At 42.3% G+C, this 20,939-nt stretch overlaps 1 protein-coding gene across 2 annotated transcripts in view; it reads left to right on the top strand.

The window, feature by feature from the left end:
* Positions 1-18,214, top strand: part of LOC120940780 (Y+L amino acid transporter 2-like) — a 45,457-nt gene extending 27,243 nt beyond the window's left edge. For both annotated transcript variants that reach the window (XM_040353815.1, XM_040353816.1), the window contains exons 5-10: positions 4,135-4,258; positions 6,685-6,788; positions 9,983-10,079; positions 12,217-12,366; positions 15,161-15,344; positions 17,546-18,214. In XM_040353815.1, the coding sequence (XP_040209749.1) occupies positions 4,135-4,258; positions 6,685-6,788; positions 9,983-10,079; positions 12,217-12,366; positions 15,161-15,344; positions 17,546-17,625 (739 nt within the window). In that variant the 3' untranslated portion in view covers positions 17,626-18,214. The remainder of the gene's footprint in view (positions 1-4,134; positions 4,259-6,684; positions 6,789-9,982; positions 10,080-12,216; positions 12,367-15,160; positions 15,345-17,545) is intronic.
* The last annotated feature ends 2,725 nt before the right edge of the window (positions 18,215-20,939 follow it).

Raw genomic sequence — 20,939 nt, 5'->3', positions numbered from 1 at the left:
AGCCGCCTCTTAGACTCTAATAGTGATTTTCTATCCATATCAAGGACTTCCTTTTTTGTATTTGATAAAACAGATGGTAAATACCCCTTTTCCACAAATCTTGCAGTCAACAGGTTAGCTTGATCTTCAAAGTCTGTAATTTGATCACAATTGCGCCGAAGGTGCATAAATTGTCCCTTAGGTATCGCCTCTAACCATTTAGGGTGATGACAACTAGTTGTAGGCACGAAACCGTTACGGTCCGTGGATTTAAAAAATGTCTTTGTGATCACCTGGTTATCTTGTTTCATCAATGTTAAATCTAGATAGTTAATGGAGGTCAAACTGAATTCCGCAGTAATTCGAAGGCCATACTGATTAATATTCATTTTGCTAGGAGGTTTTCTGATGTTGTCTGAGAACCCTCCCACAACATTATAATGTCATTGATATATCTTTTATAAAAACCAAAGACTTATCGTTTTCTCTGAATATCGTTTCTCCCTCCCATTTATTGAGAACCAAATTGGCTACGCTGGGGGCATAGCGAGCCCCCATAGCAACCCCCTTTATTTGTTTGTAATATTTACCCTGTGCCCAAAAATAATTATCACCCATGGCTTGTCTTAACCCTTCCATCAAAAATTGAATCTGGGCTAGTGGCAATGTGAAATTTTCCATCAGTACCTCAGTCACTGCCAAAATCGCATCACTCTGCCTGATATTAGTATATAGCGACTCTACGTCCACTGTTGCAAGCCATGTCTCTTCTGTGACTCTTATGGAGGATATCAGTTTTATAAGCTCCCTGCTATCTTTCAGGTAGGAGCTCCCTTGTATAACCAGGGGTTGCAAGAATATATCGAGATATTCCCCAACTCGAGAGTACAGAGAGCCGATCCCACTAATTATGGGTCGGCCAGGGGGGTTGGTCCTATTTTTGTGAATTTTTGGCAAGATATAAAGTACCGGAGTGCGCGGTACCTTGGGTATCAAATAAAGTGCCTCTTTTTTGGTCAATATTGAGCGTGTAGCCCCAAGCGGACATTTCTGCCTTGAGTTTGACGAGTGGATCGCCTGGTAGAGGATGGTAGGTTTCTACATCACCCAATAACCGTTGGATTTCGCCATAGTAATTGTCTTTGGTGAGTAGCACCACTCCTCCACCCTTGTCCGCCGGACGAACCACTATATTTTTGTTTGTCTCCAACCTTTTAATGCCCTCCCTAATGAGACTTTTAGTATTATTATGGCCTTTAACCTCCAATTCCTTTAATTCTTCTTGCACCATATTTTTAAAAACTTCAACATGGTGATGTGTGCCTTTCTTAGGATTGAATGTTGAGTTATTTTTCAAACTAGTGTGTTGATATTCAGTAATCTCTAGTTGAGGTGTAGTACTGGTTTGTTGGGGAAAATGTTTCTTGATGTTGAGTTTCCTCATGTACTTCTCAACATCAACAAATATATCAAATTTATTTATATTTTTTGCCGGGGCAAATTTCATGCCTTTTGATAGGACCATTAGTTCAGCCTCTGAAAGTTCTATTCCTGCCAGGTTGAAAATCCCATCCATTAGCTGTCCCGTGGTCTTTTTCTTCCCGGTTCCCCCCCTTCTGCCTCTTTTCCTGATTTTTCTATTGGAGGCTGGGTGGTAGGAGGAATCTTTTATGGTTCCTTCCATCCCCTCCATTCCCCCCCCCCAGCTGTTGGTTATATTGGTATTGATTAGGTCTCCCTCTAAAATTACCCCGAAATTGGCCTCACGGAGGTCTGGGGGCATATTGGGGAGGACCATGATTATAATGTTGGTAATTGTAGTCCATTGGTCTGTTATCCAATGGAGCAAACCTGTTGTAAGTGGGAGCCATATAAGAAGCCCTATAATATTCATTTGGTGGTAGATAATTGCCTTCATAAGAAGGTGGGGGAACCCCTACCTACCGGATGTTGGGGCCCTTTGGACTGAGATGGAGTTTTGACTTTTTTGGGGGTTTGTAATTTAAGTTTAGCTTTGTTGGTTGCTTGACTGACCACTTTTGGTACTTCAATTTCTCTCTCCACCAAAGACTCATTTGACACACCTGGGTCAAATTGAAGTTGCCATTTATAGACTTTAGAATCTTCATAATCCTTAGTATCCCTTTGGTACTTCTTGAGTTTCTTTTGTTTCATATCACCATCATATTTAGACAGGTGGGTCTGGAGTTTGAGCTTTCTCCAAATAATCTTTAGTTCCCATATGGGGACCCAATTGTTCTTTAAGATCTGCTATGCTAGATTCAACGAAAAGATTTTTGGCTTTCCGCCTCCTAATCATAAGCTGCATGAGGTTCTGCTCGCATACGTTAAAAAATTGAAACCACTCGTCTAATAGAGTAATGTCCTCAATACCATCATACCATCATACCCACCTAAGCCTCCTGGGCGTAAGGTTTTTGGAGATGTAAACCTCAAAAGATGCAATGTCCCACCATAGACTAATCTGTTTCTCCATATTGTGTTGGAGTTGCTGGAACCCTCTCTCTACATCGAGATTGGGGCTAGGCAATTGTTGGAATATATCTTCAATCTTAGTCTGACGACTATGCATAAAATTGAAAACATCCATGGCTGCGTAGATGAAACTAGATAGATAGTTGAAGTATGGGGGGTAGAATCTCGCGCCAAAAAATATAAATAATTAAATAAAGTGAAATGCTGAGCTGCTCCCCAAAAATTACAGTGAAATGTAACCATGCGAATGAGTGAAAAGAAGGGGGCGCTAGCAAATAAACCATCTATGTGTAAACAAATAGATAATAATGTCAATAACGGTGATTCGTTTAAGTGATGGGTGAATACAAATGTACATACTAAAATTGCCACAACAATATATTATGTCCATTAGAGTGCAAACCCCCATTTGGGAGATAACTAAAAAAAATTATAATTAATGTGCAGAAAAAAGTCCATAAATTGAGGTAGATGAATAATAAATGCTTGAAAGATGATTCCACTTAATTAATAAAAGGTTTCCACCTCCACCAGAAAAGGATAAATCACCACATAAGTGCTCATGGATGGCACCTTACCGCAAGCTGTTGACCACCTTGATTAAAAAGAGGTCAAATAAGGCATAAGGTAAACCAAAGGTTCAAGGCTAGATTCTTGCTGTCTTGATACCGCCACACTCCACACCACATGAAGTAATCAAAAAAAGAAGAAGATCGCCATAGAATAATACCATTTATTTAAAAAATGATTAAGAACAAGCAATGCCAAATGGCCTCTTACTTGAATAGTGCCTTTCCCCGGCACTGAGGTTGAATGGCATTGAATGCAGATGGAGAGAGGCGGTCCCACGCTTGCAATGGAAGCCTGCAGAGCAGCGTGCGTTCCAGCTCTCAAGGAAGGAGAGCCAGCGTGACTGGAAGTACGTAGATTGTGCGTGACCAGTGCGCCTCGACGTACGTTTCGTGATTGCCACGTCGTCAGGAAGCGTCACTAGCCACGCACTGAGCCCATAATATAGGCCCATCAATCAAATTAAGTGGGAGGGATCGAGAGATACGGCAACCTCAGTCCCGGTTCAAGCAACCGCACAGAGAATTATTAGCTGAAAGATACCAATAAACAAACGATATACAAAATATACAAAAAATATAAACGAAACAAGGAGAAATTGGTTACGTACTAGCCTGTATATACAGATTGGACTATTAAAAGACAAAATGTATTTGGCTGAAAAATAAATTAATTTCTACCATGTTTGTAATTCTCTGTGCGGTTGCTTTAACCAGGACTGAGGTTGCCGTATCTCTCGATCCCTCCCACTTAATTTGCAAAATTCGTTTTTTTTATCTTCTATATTTTTTTATTTATATAGCAAAAAAATAGAAACCTAGTGGTGATTAAATATCACCAAAAGAAAACTCTATCTGTCTCAAAAAATGATAAAAATTTAATTTGGGTACAGTGTTGCATTGTGTGCTAGTGTTGAAATTTGAAAATTGGCCTGGGCAGGAAAGGGGTAAAAGTGTTCATTATTGAGGTGTTAAGATCAAACATAAATTTCAGCATTAAATAAGCGCTTGTAGGCATGTGTAAATGTCTAACACACTTTAACAGCATGACCTGCCACTGGTATAAACTGTTATACTGTTTTTTCCCCAGAAATTTGCCATTATCAATGGTGATCTCTATGCCACTGGTTACAGTAATCTATGTCATGACAAACATTGCATACTACACAGAATTAGACATGGACACCATTATGGGCAGCAGTGCGGTGGCTGTGGTAAGACTTTACTTTTTCCATCTTCTTTACTAGCTTCTTGCAGGTCATATTGTATGCATTTTTGGGCTTCAGAAGTGAAGCTAACAAGGAAATCAAGATTACTAATGCTGTTGTCTAACATATGCAATGCCAATGTTGGCGGGAATGGGGGTGGTCAGCTGGAAGTACACAAGGGGCAGTATTGGGGAAACTTAAAAGAGAACTATGGACTTTTTAAAATCATACTTACCTACAGTAGGTGGATGCAGCATCAGTCCGATGCTGCATCTGTCCCCTGCCAGGTCTAACACTGAGAACCAAGCGATCTAACACCACCAATTGCTTGGTTCTCAGGACTCCCTCAGCAGAGTGTTGGTGACTGAGAGGCTGATCCGGGTGTTGGTCCAGGCATGTGGGCGGATCTCGACTTCGTTGTTGCAATTTTTCCTGAACCCTGACTAACATCAGCCGACAGCGGGCTTCAGCTGAAAACGTGTCACAGGAGTGCAAACAAGCTTTGGCTTTACTTCTCATTTAAATAAATATTTTTTTGTTTTTTTGACTAAATGGGACATTACTTGCTGCCCGCCATATAGCACTATGACGTCGGCAAAGTGGTTCTGTTATCCTGACCAGACGTCATATGATGTGATCAGCATAACAAGCCGGAGCACGCCCACGGGGGGTGCGCAGTGCGCTGTGTGTCAGTCTGATGAAGGCTTCTTACCACATGATTAGCTGTGACCAATCACAGCTGATCATCGCGTGAACCATAAGGTGCCAGTAAATGGCTTTTCTCAGTTCGCGCTGACAGGGAGAGACGGTCGGCGGCTCTCCCTGTCAGAGGGGGGTCTGCGCTGATAATCAGCACATTGATTATCAGTGCAGCCCCCATCAGAGGTGCCCATCGGCTGCCAATCACTGCTCATCAGCTGCCAGCCTGTGCCCTATAAAGAACGTCTGTCAGTGCCCATAAATGAGCCAATTAGTGCCCATAAAAGTGCTAATCAGTGCCCCATCAGTAATACCTGTCAGTGCCCGTCAGATGTCACTCAGTAATGCCTGTCAGTAGCTCCTCATCAGTGCTGCCTATCAGTGCCACCTATTAGTGCCCATCAGTATTTTTTTATTCTTTTTTAGTTTGTTTATCAAAAAAATTAAAACCCCAGTGGTGATCAAATACCACCAAAAGAAAGCTCTATTTGTGGGATGAAAATTATAAAAAATTTGTATGGGTACAGTGTTGCATGACCATGCAATTGTCATTCAAAGTGCGACAACGCTGAAAACTGAAAATTGTCCTGGGCAGGAAGGGGCGAAAGTGTCTGGTATTGAAGTGGTTAATATATGGCAGAGGTAAACACTTACTAATTCCTCTTAAACTATGAAAGGGTGGTGCACAGAGCTGGGATGTGAAACAATATAGTCAGTATCACAAAGTTACTGAACAGGCTGCAGGCGGAACCTTTTATATGACCTTCCAGCACTGGTGGTGCCCCAAATCCCCAGCAGCTATATGATACCATACACTGAAAAGAGTAACCTAGCTGTATCCTATAGTTGACTTATGTAGTTCCTTCTGACTGGCCCACTAGTCCTTTAGCAACTGCTGTAAAAGAGTGCACGGGTACTGTAATTCCTAGACTATATGACGCATACCTCCCAACTTTTTGAGATGGGAACGAGGGACACCTATCAGAAAAAGTATGCAGGCATAGGACACACCCCTTGTCATGCCCCCTTAAAGGAGTATTGTACAAAAAAACAAGATTAGTTAAACCCACAAGTGCTTTTTTTACCACTACTATTCCTTTATATTGGCTTTTGTAATTTACAAATGCAGCAATTTAGAAATCAGATGAACGGTGTAGGATCAATGTATACAGCACTCCTAAAGCGCCCCTGCCCATTGAAATTAACGGGCAGCAGCGCTTTTCCGGCGCTTTTAACCCTTTTTCGGCCATTAGCGGGGGGTTAACCCCCGCTAACATCCAAAATGCACAGTAAAAACAGCGGTAAAGCTCTGCTAAAAATAGCGATGCTTTACCGCCAACACCCACCTGCCCCAGTGTGAAAAGGCCCTAATACTGCATAGCATGGGCTGTCTATTCATAAACTGTGGGCTACAGTAGGCAGCCTGCAATATCCTATAGACCTTTCTTGGCTCCAATCCTCCTTGATGAGACCTGTTAAAGTGACTGGGCTCGCCTCACAGATTTTTTTCTTTCTTTTTCTGCCTGCATTTATTTAATAGAGCTCCACCGGCTAAAGAGGCCCACAGCTGAAGGAACACTAATTACATAACTGTTTTTTAAATGTATTTTTTGTGTTCAGTTTTTTTGTTAAACCATCGGTAGTAAGGTACAACCATAATCACAATAATTTTTTCAAACAAGAGAATAAAATGACATCATCTTTCGTATGTCATCTTTTTGTCATTTTTACAGATATTTGCAGAAAGAGTCCTGGGATATATAAAGTGGTTAATCCCAATAGCAGTGGCTATATCGTGTTGTGGTGGATTAAATTCGGTAGTCATTTCTGGGTCCAGGTGAGAATGATAATATTATAATATGTAAAAATAATAACAGTTTTACCATTCCATTTTGCACATCACCAAAGTTTGTTAAAGGAAACCTTTCTCTAGATAAACAGGGAGGCTGCCATTGCTTACTTCTCCACTGCAAATGATATTTACCTGGCTATCATGCTGGCAACCTGACTTCAATACTGCGAGTGAATAACTCAAAATAAGTATGCAGATACTGCCTTTGCTCTGATTTTCTTGAAACAAAAAGAGGAAAGATCCCTGGTGCCGCACATCCACAGAGTCCTATGGTAGTAATTAGGGTTGTCCCAATACCACATTTTTAAGACTGAGTACAAGTACGGATACATTTTTTTAATGTCATGTGACAGTTTTACTGATGGGCACTGATAGGTGGCACTGATAGATGGCAATGACTGATGGGCACTAATAGACGGCACTGATAGGTTGCACAGACAGGCGCCACTGATAGGTGGCACTGACAGGCAAAACTTATGGGCACTGACAAACAGCACTTATGGGCACTGATAGGTGGCACTGACAGGGCACTGATATATAGCACTGATAGGTGCCACTTATGGGCAGGCACTGATGGGCACTGAAATGCAGCACTGATTGGCAATTGCATAATAAATGACATGAATGATGAGAGGAAAGGAAGGATTTTGCAATGCTATATGGCATATAGCCAGTGATGTATTATGGCCTAGGCCGACAAGGCCCAGGCCTAGGGCGGCACTTTGCGGGGGGCGGCAAAATCCCATCCTGTCCCCCTGTGCTCATCCCATCCTGTCCCCCTGTGCTCATCCCATCCTGTCCCCCTGTGCTCATCCCATCCTGTCCCCATGTGCTCATCCCATCATGTCCCCATGTGCTCATCCCATCCTGTCCCCATGTGCTCATCCCATCCTGTCCCCCTGTCCTCATCCCATCCTGTCCTCATCCCATCCTGTCCTCATCCCATCCTGTCCTCCTGTCCCCATCCCATCCTGTCCCTCTGTCCTCATCCCATCCTGTCCCCATCCCACTCTGTCCTTATCCCATCCTGTCCCCCTGTCCTCATCCCATCCTGTCCCCCTGTCCTCATCCCATCCTGTCCTCATCCCATCCTGTCCTCCTGTCCCCATCCCATCCTGTCCCTCTGTCCTCATCCCATCCTGTCCCTCTGTCCTCATCCCACTCTGTCCTTATCCCATCCTGTCCCCCTGTGCTCATCCCATCCTGTCCTCATCCCACCCTGTCCTCATCCCATCCCGTCCCTCTGTCCTCTCATGAAAATTACAGGGCGGGTCTTAAAAAGGAAGGGGTGCATCATATATAAAGTAGGGGTGCGCGAGTTTTACCAGGCCTAGGGCGGCACAAAACCTAAATGCACCCCTGCATATAGCATTGCAAAATCCTTCCTTGCCGATCATCATTCATGTCATTTAACATCTAGTAAGTATGCTGCAACGCCCATCTTGGTACACCTTGTACTCTGCTGCAGTAAGCCAGCAGCGGACATCTTGTTACATCCAGCCCGAACTATATGGGATGAGTGTAAGAAGATGTCCGCTGCAGGCTTACTGCAGCCGAGTACAAGGTGTACCAAGATGGGCGTTGTGATGTTTACCCTCTGACGGAGACACGGAACGTCACTTCCTTTAACGCCCCGGCCAGCGTGCATAGTTCCACTGCTGCCAGACTGTAAGCGCGATGTCCGCTCCGCCCGCCCACTTCCGCTTGAGGTTTCTCAGGCATCGGATTAAACATCGGGAGCATTTGTGCAAGTATCGGTATCCGGACAACCCCAGTAGTAATGAGTGAGGCAACCATAGCCCTAGGCTTCTCCTGTGACACCCCCCCCTCCCCAACACAGTTCGTCATCAGCTTAGTCATGGGTCTCTGATTTACTTAAATGGCATAATTGTTCTAAGTCAGTGACTAAAGGGTAAGCATCAGTGGAAGCCCATCCATTAGGGGCGCATGGGTGCCACCCCCCTAACCATGCACCCGGCCCCATAATCTACATGCAGGGTGCCGGACGCATGCATTCCAATGGGGAGGGGGGGTTAAGCACACGATTAGAGCCAGAGGCTCTACTAGGCTTCAAAATAGGGTGGGCTCAGGGCGGAGAGCACTGTGCTCCAAGCTCACCCAGTTGTGTGACAATAGCGAAGGAATATTCACGATTGTCACAATAATCCTCCTCCCGGCCAATCAAGAATGGGGTTCTGAGACCCGTCACCCGATTGGCTGAAAAGACAGGCAATCCTATTGGATGCCTAGGAGCAGGAGACACACAGCGGAAGCTGCCGTGATGCAGAGGAGGAGGAGACGTCGCTCGTAGGAGCGCCCGCCCGCAACCTAGATGGGACGTGCGGGGCTGGATGAACGACCGATGCGGTGGTGTGGGGGTTTGACCTGACCAGCCAACCGACAGCAGGAGGGGGGAATTTCTGTAACTTTAGTAACCTCTTCATTTTCGATAAGAGACTAGCATGCAAAAAAGAAAAGAGGACGATCATTCATACAATATTCCCATTGTGTGTACGAGGCTTTAGCGTCTTTTATTCGTCCCTTACAATTATCGAAATCTAAAATCAGTCCGATCTCTTGCCATGGTGCTACACATGTAACCAGCTATGACACCAGTCATTTACTGGCTTGACAGTTGAAAGCGCAACCAACTATGATGCCCCGTACACACGACCGGTTTTCCGTTGGAAAAAAAATATGGTTTTCCCGACGGAATTCCCCTCAAGCCTGCCTTGCATACACACGGTCACACAAAAGACTGGTGAACTTTTGACTGCCAAGAACGCAGTGACGTAAAAGACTACGACGAGCCGACAAAATAAAGTCCTATGCTGCCGAGCATGCGTCGAATTGTTTCTGAGCATGCATGTTTTTTTTCCTGCTCTGTTTTTTTTCCGCCAGTTTTCCTGTGGGAAAAAGTCAGATGGAGCATACATACGGTCGGGATTCCTGAAGAAAAGCTCTCGTCGCAGTTTTTCCAATGGGAAAACCGGTCGTGTGTACGGGGCATGACAGTTATCATTCACGGCATGCCTTCAGTCTAACTGGATTGAGAAATTGTTAAATCAATGAGTTTAGTTCCGCTTTAACTGTAAACTACAATACAGATGGCTAAATTAAAAAAATTTTCTCACATTAACATTTAACTTTTTTAATTTTAGATTTTTTTTTCATTTCAGATTGTTCTTTGTAGCATCAAGAGAAGGACAGCTTCCTGATTGTTTGTGTATGATTCACATTCATAGATACACTCCTATCCCTGCATTACTTTTTAACGTAAGATACATTTTCAAATATTATTAGCAATTTGCATCTACATGCACATTTGTAGCTCTCTGGCAGCGCAATCGATATCCTTTCAAGTTTTCTACAATTCCTTATTAAATCTTTTTGTAAAGCTACTGCAGATATGACTCTTATCAATCAACATGTTGCTGAACACATGGCTTGGCCCTTTTTGTTTTATTGGAAAACCTACAGGAACATAGAGACAGCAAATCATGATGTTCCATTAGAAAGAATGTTACATTATACACAACCACCTAGTGGTAGAACTACTAATCACAGTATAAAATACGAGAATGGTTGCTGCATCTCTGTCTGTATAGACAGCATGCTAACACCCCCTACTGGTGAGGCTACTTGCTCATGTTGTTGTTAAGACGGTGCTGACTGTGCCACTTCCTAACATTTTTGACATACAGGTGTTTCATTGAAGTGAAAGTGAAGTGAAGTAAAATATCCACAACAGGGACACAGGAACCTGAACGTGGGTTTGGGGAGGTTGGCTTTATGCCCCAGGCTTGGCCCCAGTAGACCCAATTATAGAGAGGATATTGGGGTAGAAAGTTGTTGGTTACTCAATGCTGGTTATTACTATATGACTTTGGCTGTAATTGCCTATTTGTTTTCTACTGTTTTGTACATTACAACGTTGCATTATTTTGTGAGTGTTTATGGAACATGTATGCTTGAATGTGTTCAAATAAACCTTTCTTTTGATTTATTTATTTTTTTTAATAACCTAAACGTGGGTATAGCCCTTTCCACTATAGACAAACATTGAGCTGGATTCAGGTAGCTCGGTGCATAGTTTTGCCGGCGTAGCGTATCGAATATACGCTACGGCGCGCACAGAGCCCAGAGCAGTATTCACAAAGCACTCGCCCGTACGTTGCCGCGGCGTAGCGTAATATGGTCGGCGTAAGCCCGCCTAATTCAAAGTAGGCTGGTAGTGGGCGTGTTGTATTGAAATGAATCGTGACCCCATTTAAATGAAGCGCCGTACAAACGGCGCATGCGCGCGCATGCTCAGAATCACGTTGCATATACTCCCTAAGCTACGTCGGCTCAATGCTTTCGACGTGAACGTAGCCTACGCCCAGCCCCATTCCCGTACGACTTACGTAAACGATGTAAAATTCGAAGGCTGTTCCGACGTCCATACCTTAACATTGGCTGCGCCTCATATAGCAGGGATAACTTTACGCCGGTCTTACGCCTTACGTAAACAGCGTATATAGATGCGCCGGCCGTACGCACGTTCGTGAATTTGCGTATCTAGCTCATTTACATATTCTATGCGTAAATCTACGAAAGCGCCCCTAGCGGCCAGCGTAAATATACACCCTAGATACGACGGCGTACCAAGACTTACGTCGGTCGGATGAAGCAGAAATTCAGGCGTATCTTGTTCCCTGAATACCGCGCAGAGATACGACGGCGCATCCTTTAACTTACGCGGCGTATCAATAGATACGCCGGCGTAAAATGTCTCTGAATCTAGCTTAGTGTGTTTTGGCTTGAGTTGTCATTTACAGTGTATGAGAAAGCAAAGCTTTCTTTAAATTTTGAAGCGATAAAAAATTGTTTAGCGTGTTTTTATTGCTGTGTCTCTGCTGGGACAACTTACCCCTCTGTCCTGGTAACCATTGTCACTGAAACATAACATAAGTAAGGGGAGATCCAAAATTTGTCACCAGAGCAAAGGGTAAGGGGTATATTATCCAATGGGCACAATATTCAGGCTTCAACTGTCTAAGATGGAAATACTCTTACCTTGGAGAGGTTTTCTCTTATTTTCTGATGTGTCTAAGGACAACAATTGAAGAGAAATCTCCCCAGCAGTGAGCAGACAGGAAAACAATTACCAGATAGAGGTTTTAACCTTTGGGACACCTCAAGCGGCAACATGAGCCTGAGAACAAATATTACGAATTAAACACACCTTTTGCACATGTGACAATCTGTGTGAAATCTGGTAGCAGTGAATTACAGAGAATGTATTTTAAGATACAATGACTGGATATTCTACATATTCTACAATTGCAATTCACAAAATGCCTTCTCCATGGAAATGCATTGTATGCACACTGTGTTTTAACGTAACATATTTATATTTTACACTGTACAGGGGTTTATGGCTCTTATATACCTTTGTGTGGAGGACGTCTTTCAGCTCATTGATTATTTCAGTTTTAGTTACTGGTTTTTCCAAGGCTTGACAGTTGGAAGCCAAATTTATTTAAGAGTAAAGAGGCCAGATATACCTAGACCTGTAAAGGTATGTATGAAATGCATGTTAATAAACATTTTTTTGTCTTTGAAACCAATAATTTTGAGATCAATATTTGAGCTGTGTAAATCACACACCTAGTTGAACAGAATTACACATTCCTCCATATATATATATACATTGGATATAAAAGGTCTACACACCCCTTAGGTCAGGTTTATATTACATCTTATGTAAAAAAATAGACATACTATTTGATTTTTTTACAGCACTCAGTCTTTTTGGGTAGGAGTCTATTGGCATGGCACATCTTGACGTGCCAATATTTGACCACTCTTTTTTACAAAAACACAAATCAGTCAGATTACGAGGACATCTCCAGATTTTCAACCGGATTCAGGTCTGGGCTCTGTCTGGGCCATTCCAAAACTTGAATCTTCTTCTGGAGAAGCCATTCCTTTGTTGATTTGGATGTATGCTTTGGGTCGTTGTCATGTCGAAAGATAAAGTTCCTCTTCATGTTCAGCTTTCTAGCAGAAGCCTGAAGGTTTTTTGCCAATATTGACTGGTATTTGGAACTGTTCATAATTTTCTCTACCTTAAATAAGGCCCCTTTTCCAGCTAAAGAAAAACAGTCTCAAAGCATGATGCTGCCACCACCATGCTTCACAGTGCTTTTGGTGTTCTTTTGGTGATGTGCAGTGTTGTTTTTGCATCAAACATATCTTTTGGAAATATGGCCAAAAAGTTCAACCTTGGTTTCATCAGACGATAACATATTTTCCCACATGCTTTTGGGAGACTTCAGATGTGTTTTTGCAAAATTTAGCTGGGCATGGATGTTTTTCTTTATAAGAAAAGTCTTCCGTCTTGCCACTCTATCCCATAGCCCAGACATATGAAGAATACGGGAGATTGTTGTCACATGTACCACACAGCGGGTACTTGCCAGATATTCCTGCAGCTTCTTTAAGAGAAAAAAATAGAAAAACTGTGTGTACGAGGCATTAGTGTCTGCTCACCACCAGGACACTAAGGCAAGTAATAAATTATTAGATTTTTTTTTCTTAAATGATGGGTGGTAAAGTCAATTGTTCAATTCCCCATCAACACAATTAGTGTTGATAGGTACATCTCTTCTGCAGCTCTATTGTTCTGCCAGCAGAAAGTATTCCCAGCCGGCAGAACAAAATGATTACTGCTGGTGGCTATTGCCAGGCTCTAACTGCAGTTGTTCTTTTGTTTGTGGGTCTTTATGCTTTTTATTTTGCCTTTAGAAAGTGAAATGCATGCTCAATTGAGTACCATAGAGAGGATCCTGCGATCTTCCACCAATGTTTTCTTCCATGAACGTCCAGGCTTTTTTATGCCACTGAGCTCACCAGTGCCCTCTTCTTTCCTCAGAATGTACCAAACTGTTGATTTGGCCACTCCTGATGTTGCTGCTATCTCTCTGATGGCTTTGTTTCATTTTGGAGCCTTTGAACGCATGATGTAGGTTCACAGCAATAGATTCCAAATGCAATAACTACACTTTAAATCAACACCAGACCTTTTACCTGCTTAATTAATGAAGAATTAATGAAGGAGTAGAGTAGCCCACCACTGGCCGTGAAACAGCTTTTGATTATATTGTCCAATTACTTTTGGTCCCTTGAAAAAAAAGGGGGGGGGGTGGATGACAAATTTTACGAGCTGTAAATCGTAAACTCTTCCTCTGATTTGGATGTACATACCCTCAAATAAAACCTGAGAGTGTGCACTTTTAGCCCATATACACATTATATAACTATAGCTTGACTATGTTTTAGTAAATACCATAAAAAAATAAAAAAATTGTGCCTGTGTTCAAATATATATGGACCCAACTGTGTGTGTGTATATATATATATATATATATATATATATATATATATATATATATATATATATATATATATATATATATATAGAGAGAGAGAGAGAGAGATATGTATTTATATGATGTTAGACCATAGCTGTTTTACAAGCTATCCATGTGACCCTTCACATCTATTTCAAGTGTCTTAGTACAGCTGTATTCCAGATTGATTTGTCCCAGGCTGACATCCAGTTGTTTATTCCATAGGATATATTTAGAAAACTAACCAAGGATTCCTTTTTTAATGTTAGTTTATTTTGATATTAAGCACTGTCTTGAAGGCGTATTAATAGATTTGTGTTAAATACAGTAAATCGTTTTTTCATGGTATTCTAAAATAAGACCCAGTACAGAAAAAAGTTTGTACTTCTTCCCATCCCTTTTTGCATATATAAACTAAATAATTTTTTATCGTTTTTGTCTTCTCTTGTAACTATTTGTTTTGTGCTTGTCTACTACTGAACGATTATTTTTTTTTATTGTTATGATTTATATTTCGTTTTTTATTCTTAGTTTTTTTACGTGTTCAAAATAAAACAACTAACTAAAATATAACCAATACAGTCTTAAAAGTGTGTCATGCCTTCTCTCTAATGAAAAATGTATTTAAAAAAAAGTTTGGTCTGTACATTTTTATAAATTTCATATTTACTGAGAATTACAAGATGATGTACATACAGTACAGCTGTAATACGTTATTTATAAACAAATGTTTCTTACAACACAATGGGGGTTTTATTACGATAGGCAAACCCACTTTGCACGTGATTGGATGATAAAATCAGCAGAGCTTCCCCTCATTTCAGATCTTCCCCTCAGATTTACAGCGACTGCACTTGCAGTGCACTTGTAGTGCAAAGTGGATTTGCCTTTAGTAAATAAACCCTACTGCATGTATATTTCTTTATTAGTCAACGTTGATTTCTTTTTTTTTTTTTGCAGCTGAGCTTGTTTTTCCCAGTGGTATACTGTATATGCAGCGTGCTTCTGGTAGCCGTCCCGCTCTACAGCGATCTTGTGGATTCACTAGTTGGAGTTGCTGTTGTTCTTTCTGGGGCCCCTGTATACTACCTGTGTATCCACCTTTCTTCTGAAAAACAGCCAGTATTTCTTCAGAAATTCCTAGGTAAGGATGTTACATACATAGTTACATAGTAGGTAATATCTTGCTTCATTGTTGCTAAACTCTTATCAGTATAAAGACTTGCCTTAGATGAGAAATAAAAACATATATAACTACTGTGGTATAGAGCGCACTAAGCTTGATATATACTCGTACATAGGCGTGTATTTAAACAACAAAAACATAAAGGGGCAGATCCACAGAGACGCTACTGATACGCCGGCGTACTTTCAAATTTCCCGCGTCGTATCGTTGTTTTGAATTCTCAAAACAAGATACAACGGCATCTGGGTTAGATCTGACAGGCGTACGTCTTCGTACGCCTTCGGATCTAAGATGCAATTCTTCGGCATCCGCTGGGTGGTGTTCCCTTCGGTTTCCGCGTCGAGGATGCAAATTAGCTATTTCCGACGATCCACGAACGTACGAGCGGCCGGCGCATTCCTTTACGTCGTCTCTAGTCTGCTTTTTTCAGCGTATAGTTAAAGCTGTTATTTCGTGTCGTATGGCCGTCGTTCCCGCGTATAATTTCAAATTTTTTTTTTTGTGTAAGTCGTTCGTGAATTAGGATGGACGTAATTTACGTCCAGGGGCAACCCGACTTACAGTGCGACTTTGCAAGGCGACTTTAGCGCGACTTGGAGCAACTTACAACGCAACTTAAGATGACTTTGGCTGTGGCCAATCACAGAATAATCAACTCTGTGGGAGGGAGGGGTTTGCCTGAGTAAACAATTTTCTCTTCCTGTAAAGTTTCTTCAGTTAAGACAGTGATCCGACTTTGGAGGCGACTTCCATTGAAATCAATGGGTGCAAGTTGTCTAGAAGTCGCCTTGAAGTAGTACAGGAACCTTTTCTGAAGTCGGAGCGACTTCAGTAGTGTGCATTAAGACGGCTCTCACTCACTTCAATGGAATTTCTCATGTCACGTGACTTGGGGCGACACAAGTCGGAACCCAAGTCGCTGTAGTGTGAACTGGCACCAATGGCGTGTCTACACACGATCAGATTTCTGATGGGATAAAATCTGATGGAATTTTTCGTCGGAATTCCGATGAAGCTGACTTTCATCGGTCTTGCCTACACACTATCAGACTAAATTCCGACCGTCCAAAACGCGGTGACGTAAAAGACTACGACGAGCCAAGAAAAATTAAGTTCAATGCTTCCGAGCATGCGTTGACTTGATTCTAAACATGCGTGGATTTTTCTCCGATGGAGTTTTACACAGACGATTGGAATTTCCTATCAGTTTCTTTCCATCGGAAACATTTAAAACACGTTCTATTTTTTTACACCGATGGTAAAAAGTCAGATGGGGCCCACACACGATCGTTTTTTTCCGAGGAAAAAAGTCCATATTTTTATCGGAAAAACCGATTGTGTGTACACGGCATAAGTGTTTATTACTATAATGGGGATCAGTTTAATTTTCCGCCAATTTATAGTATTTGCTATAAATATTAGTGTTTATATTCATCAGTGTTTGGCTGTTTAGTGTAGTGTGTGAGAATATACACCTAAAAGGTAATTCAGGTCCCATGGTGGACACATGCTTAGGTCTTTTGAATCGTTTTGCTTGTTTTAGCTGGCAATGGAATGCTCACAGGGTGTCTTTTTTTCCCAGCCCCCTCACCCCTGCAATTTCTATTATGTAAAAAGTCACCCCACGATTTTGATTGATAGCTGGATTAAGTATTGAGTGAGTGAGGTCCAAGAGGGATAAGGAGGCGGATGTGCTCTGCCCACTGGATATTTTATAATGCTTATTAATTCAAGAGGACACAACTTTTGCCTTATGAAAAACTGGCAAAATATTTAGCAATTAAATATATTAGAGGTAAAACTGAAATCACTGATATCAGAATCCCAGCTACGTGGGAGTCCTTTAGGACCTTGGTCCCTGCACACTTGCTTTGTTTATTCCTTCCCTAACACTGGCCTGGAACTTTAGTCTATACTTGTTCCCTTTCTGTGTTCAGGCATTCCATTGTCAGCTGAAGATAGCTAGCATAAGCAAAAGACCATCTCTTGCTGCAGATTATCTGTACCTTTGCTGTATAAAAACAACCCTCACCTCAATAAATGTAACTGTTGTTAACATCATATGAGAAATTACAAAGTATTTGTAGAAGGAGATGTATTTATAATCACCAATGTAATTTTTGTCCAAAGCAGTAAAGATGTTTTTGTTCTTTTTGTAGGTTTCATTTCTTTGTACACACAGAAGATATGTATGTGCTGTGCTGCCCAGTCAACAGAAGAAGGAGAGAAGTATGAATAGGCAAATGCTGAAGGTGCCTAATGACCAGAGGTGTAACTAGAACCTTCAGGGCTCTGGTGCAAAAAAAACATAAAGGGACATACTGACCCCTCCCCTCCACCTTCCATCCAAAACCCCGGGCTTCCAGTTTTGGGAGGGCATCCATGGACATCCCATCCTCCCAGAAACCTGCTTTCAACATGCCCATTGGTGTATGCATCCAGCAAATTATGTGACTGCTTGTGTCCTTCAGACACTGCTGATCACAGATCACGGCAAAGGGCCAATCACAACAGCCCTTTACCATGTGATCAGCCAATCACTTGTAAAAAGACTTACTGGTTATCGGCAGTCCTTTCCTCCCATGCTGTGTCTGTGTGAGGAAAGGAGAGCCATAAACCGGCAAGACTGTCAGTACATTGTTTACACTAATAATCAGGGCACTGATCATCAATGCAGCCCCATCAGTGCCCATCATTGATGTCTATCAGTGCTCATCAATGCTGCCTTTTAGTGCCTATCAGGGCAGCCTTTAAGTGATGCCTATCAGTGCCCATCAGTGCAGCATATCAGTGCTGCCTATCAGTGCTCATCAATGCCACCTATCAGTGCAACCTATCAGTGCCACCTTTGAGTGCTTATCAACATCAGCTATCAGTGCCCATCGGTGCAGCCTATCAGTGCTGCCTATCAATGTTTATCAATGTTGCCTATCAGTGCAGCCTATCATTGCTGCCCATCAGTGCCAGCTATCAGTGCCTCCTCAGCAGGTCTCTGGCTGAGAGCATTGCTCTCATACAGCCCAGCCCCTGCACTGACAGTTCCCCCTCCCTCCCCCCTCACATTGATGGGAGAGGAAAGAGCCGATCTGCTAATTTTCCTCCTGCCCCTCTCCTCCTGTGTGTGCATTGGAAACGTGTGAATGATCAATTTCAGCTGCTTAGCTTCACACTTCCCGCTATGCACACAGGAGGAGAGGGGCGGGAGGAGAAGGAGCAGGTAGGCACTCTCCTCTCCCATCTGTGTCAGAGAGAGGAACTGTTATTGCAGGTTCTGGGCTGTATGAGAGAGATGCTCTCAGCTCAGAGACCTGCCGATAGCAACCCCGCTGCCCCCCCCCTCCCCGACATTGGCAGGACGCCAGGGGCCATTCGCAAGTGTGACCTTTGCGGCCCTGGTAGTTATGCCACTGCTAATGACTATATGTAACACAGAACACTGTACAGATATAAAATATACATATAAATGCAGTTCAGTAACCAATAATACATTATTATTATTTTTTAAAACACAAGCTGTAGAAGTACCTGCATTTGACCTGTTATCAGACCCTTGCAGTCCCTGTACAGTAGGGCTGGAGTGTGAGAGGAGCAATACAAGGAGCAGAAAGCACAGTGAGAGAGATGAGCTTATCACTGTGCCTCTTTCTTTTCTCCATCCAGTCATTGGCTGGGGCAAATCCAGGATGACTCATGTTTGAATTATTCTGGGCATCAGACTGAGGACATCTTGTGGCAGAAAAACGTACTGCGGAGGGGAATTCTGGTTAAATGATATTACAAAAAAAGCTTGTTTTTGTATTTTTATTTTTATTTTTTTACTTTTGGTTGAAGTTTTGCTTTAAGATTGAGTTTCCTTCAGGCAGTGTTACCATATGCACATTTATTACTGACAAAGCAGGATTTGAGCAGGATTGTGATAATATGCCTAATGAGGATATCCACAAATTTCTGTAATTTTCTGTAAAATTATTGTACAAATAAAATTTCCTGTTGGTTTACCCATGCTGTTTTGCATTTTTTTTTTTTTTTTTTTTATCCTTTACCTTTATGTAAGGGAGACTTTTACTCTTAAAGGGCCACCACCAGTTTTCTGCTAATTGAAGGCCAGTGATATTTTGATGTTTTTTTGGAATCCTGTGCCCCTAATCCCCTCTCCATTAGTTAGAAAGCAAACATACTTTTAAAACTGAAACGACTGAAGCCTGGTTGTTGTCACTGTTGGATTAGTGTGTTTTTGATTGAAGCAACAAGGATGGTCACCATTACAAAATACAGGAGATCTTGTAAAAACCCAGTGGCCCTTTTAATTCTACATATACAGTGAGGAAAATAAGTATTTGAACACCCTGCTATTTTGCAAGTTCTCCCACTTGGAAATCATGGAGGGGTCTGAAATTGTCATCGTAGGTGCATGTCGACTGTGAGAGACATAATCACAAAAAAAAATTCCAGAAATCACAATTTATGATTTTTTAACTATTTATTTGTATGATACAGCTGCAAATAAGTATTTGAACACCTGTCTATCAGCTAGAATTCTGACCCTCAAAGACCTGTTAGTCTGCCTTTAAAATGTCCACCTCCACTCCATTTATTATCCTAAATTAGATGCACCTGTTTGAGGTCATTAGCTGCATAAAGACACCTGTCCACCCCATACAATCAGTAAGAATCCAACTACTAACATGGCCAAGACCAAAGAGCTGTCCAAAGACACTAGAGACAAAATTGTACACCTCCACAAGGCTGGAAAGTGCTATGGGGAAATTGCCAAGCAGCTTGGTGAAAAAAGGTCCACTGTTGGAGCAATCATTAGAAAATGGAAGAAGCTAAATATGACTGTCAATCTCCCTCGGACTGGGGCTCCATGCAAAATCTCACCTCGTGGGGTCTCAATGATCCTAAGAAAGGTGAGAAATCAGCCCAGGACTACACGGGAGGAGCTGGTCAATGACCTGAAAAGAGCTGGGACCACCGTTTCCAAGGTTACTGTTGGTAATACACTAAGACGTCATGGTTTGAAATCATGCATGGCACGGAAGGTTCCCCTGCTTAAACCAGCACATGTCAAGGCCCGTCTTAAGTTTGCCAATGACCATTTGGATGATCCAGAGGAGTCATGGGAGAAAGTCATGTGGTCAGATGAGACCAAAATAGAACTTTTTGGTCATAATTCCACTAACCGTGTTTGGAGGAAGAAGAATGATGAGTACCATGCCAAGAACACCACCCCTACTGTGAAGCATGGGGGTGGTAGCATCATGCTTTGGGGGTGTTTTTCTGCACATGGGACAGGGCGACTGCACTGTATTAGGAGAGGATGACCGGGGCCATGTATTGCGAGATTTTGGGCAACAACCTCCTTCCCTCAGTTAGAGCTTTGAAGATGGGTCTTCCAACATGACAATGACCCGAAGCACACAGCCAGGATAACCAAGGAGTGGCTCTGTAAGAAGCATATCAAGGTTCTGGCGTGGCCTAGCCAGTCTCCAGACCTAAACCCAATAGAGAATCTTTGGAGGGAGCTCAAACTCCGTGTTTCTCAGCGACAGC

This window comes from Rana temporaria, chromosome 5, assembly GCF_905171775.1.
Source record: "Rana temporaria chromosome 5, aRanTem1.1, whole genome shotgun sequence".
In the NCBI taxonomy this organism is placed as follows: domain Eukaryota; kingdom Metazoa; phylum Chordata; class Amphibia; order Anura; family Ranidae; genus Rana; species Rana temporaria.
Note: the sequence above shows the minus strand (reverse complement) of the source record. Positions and strands in the feature narration are given on the sequence as shown.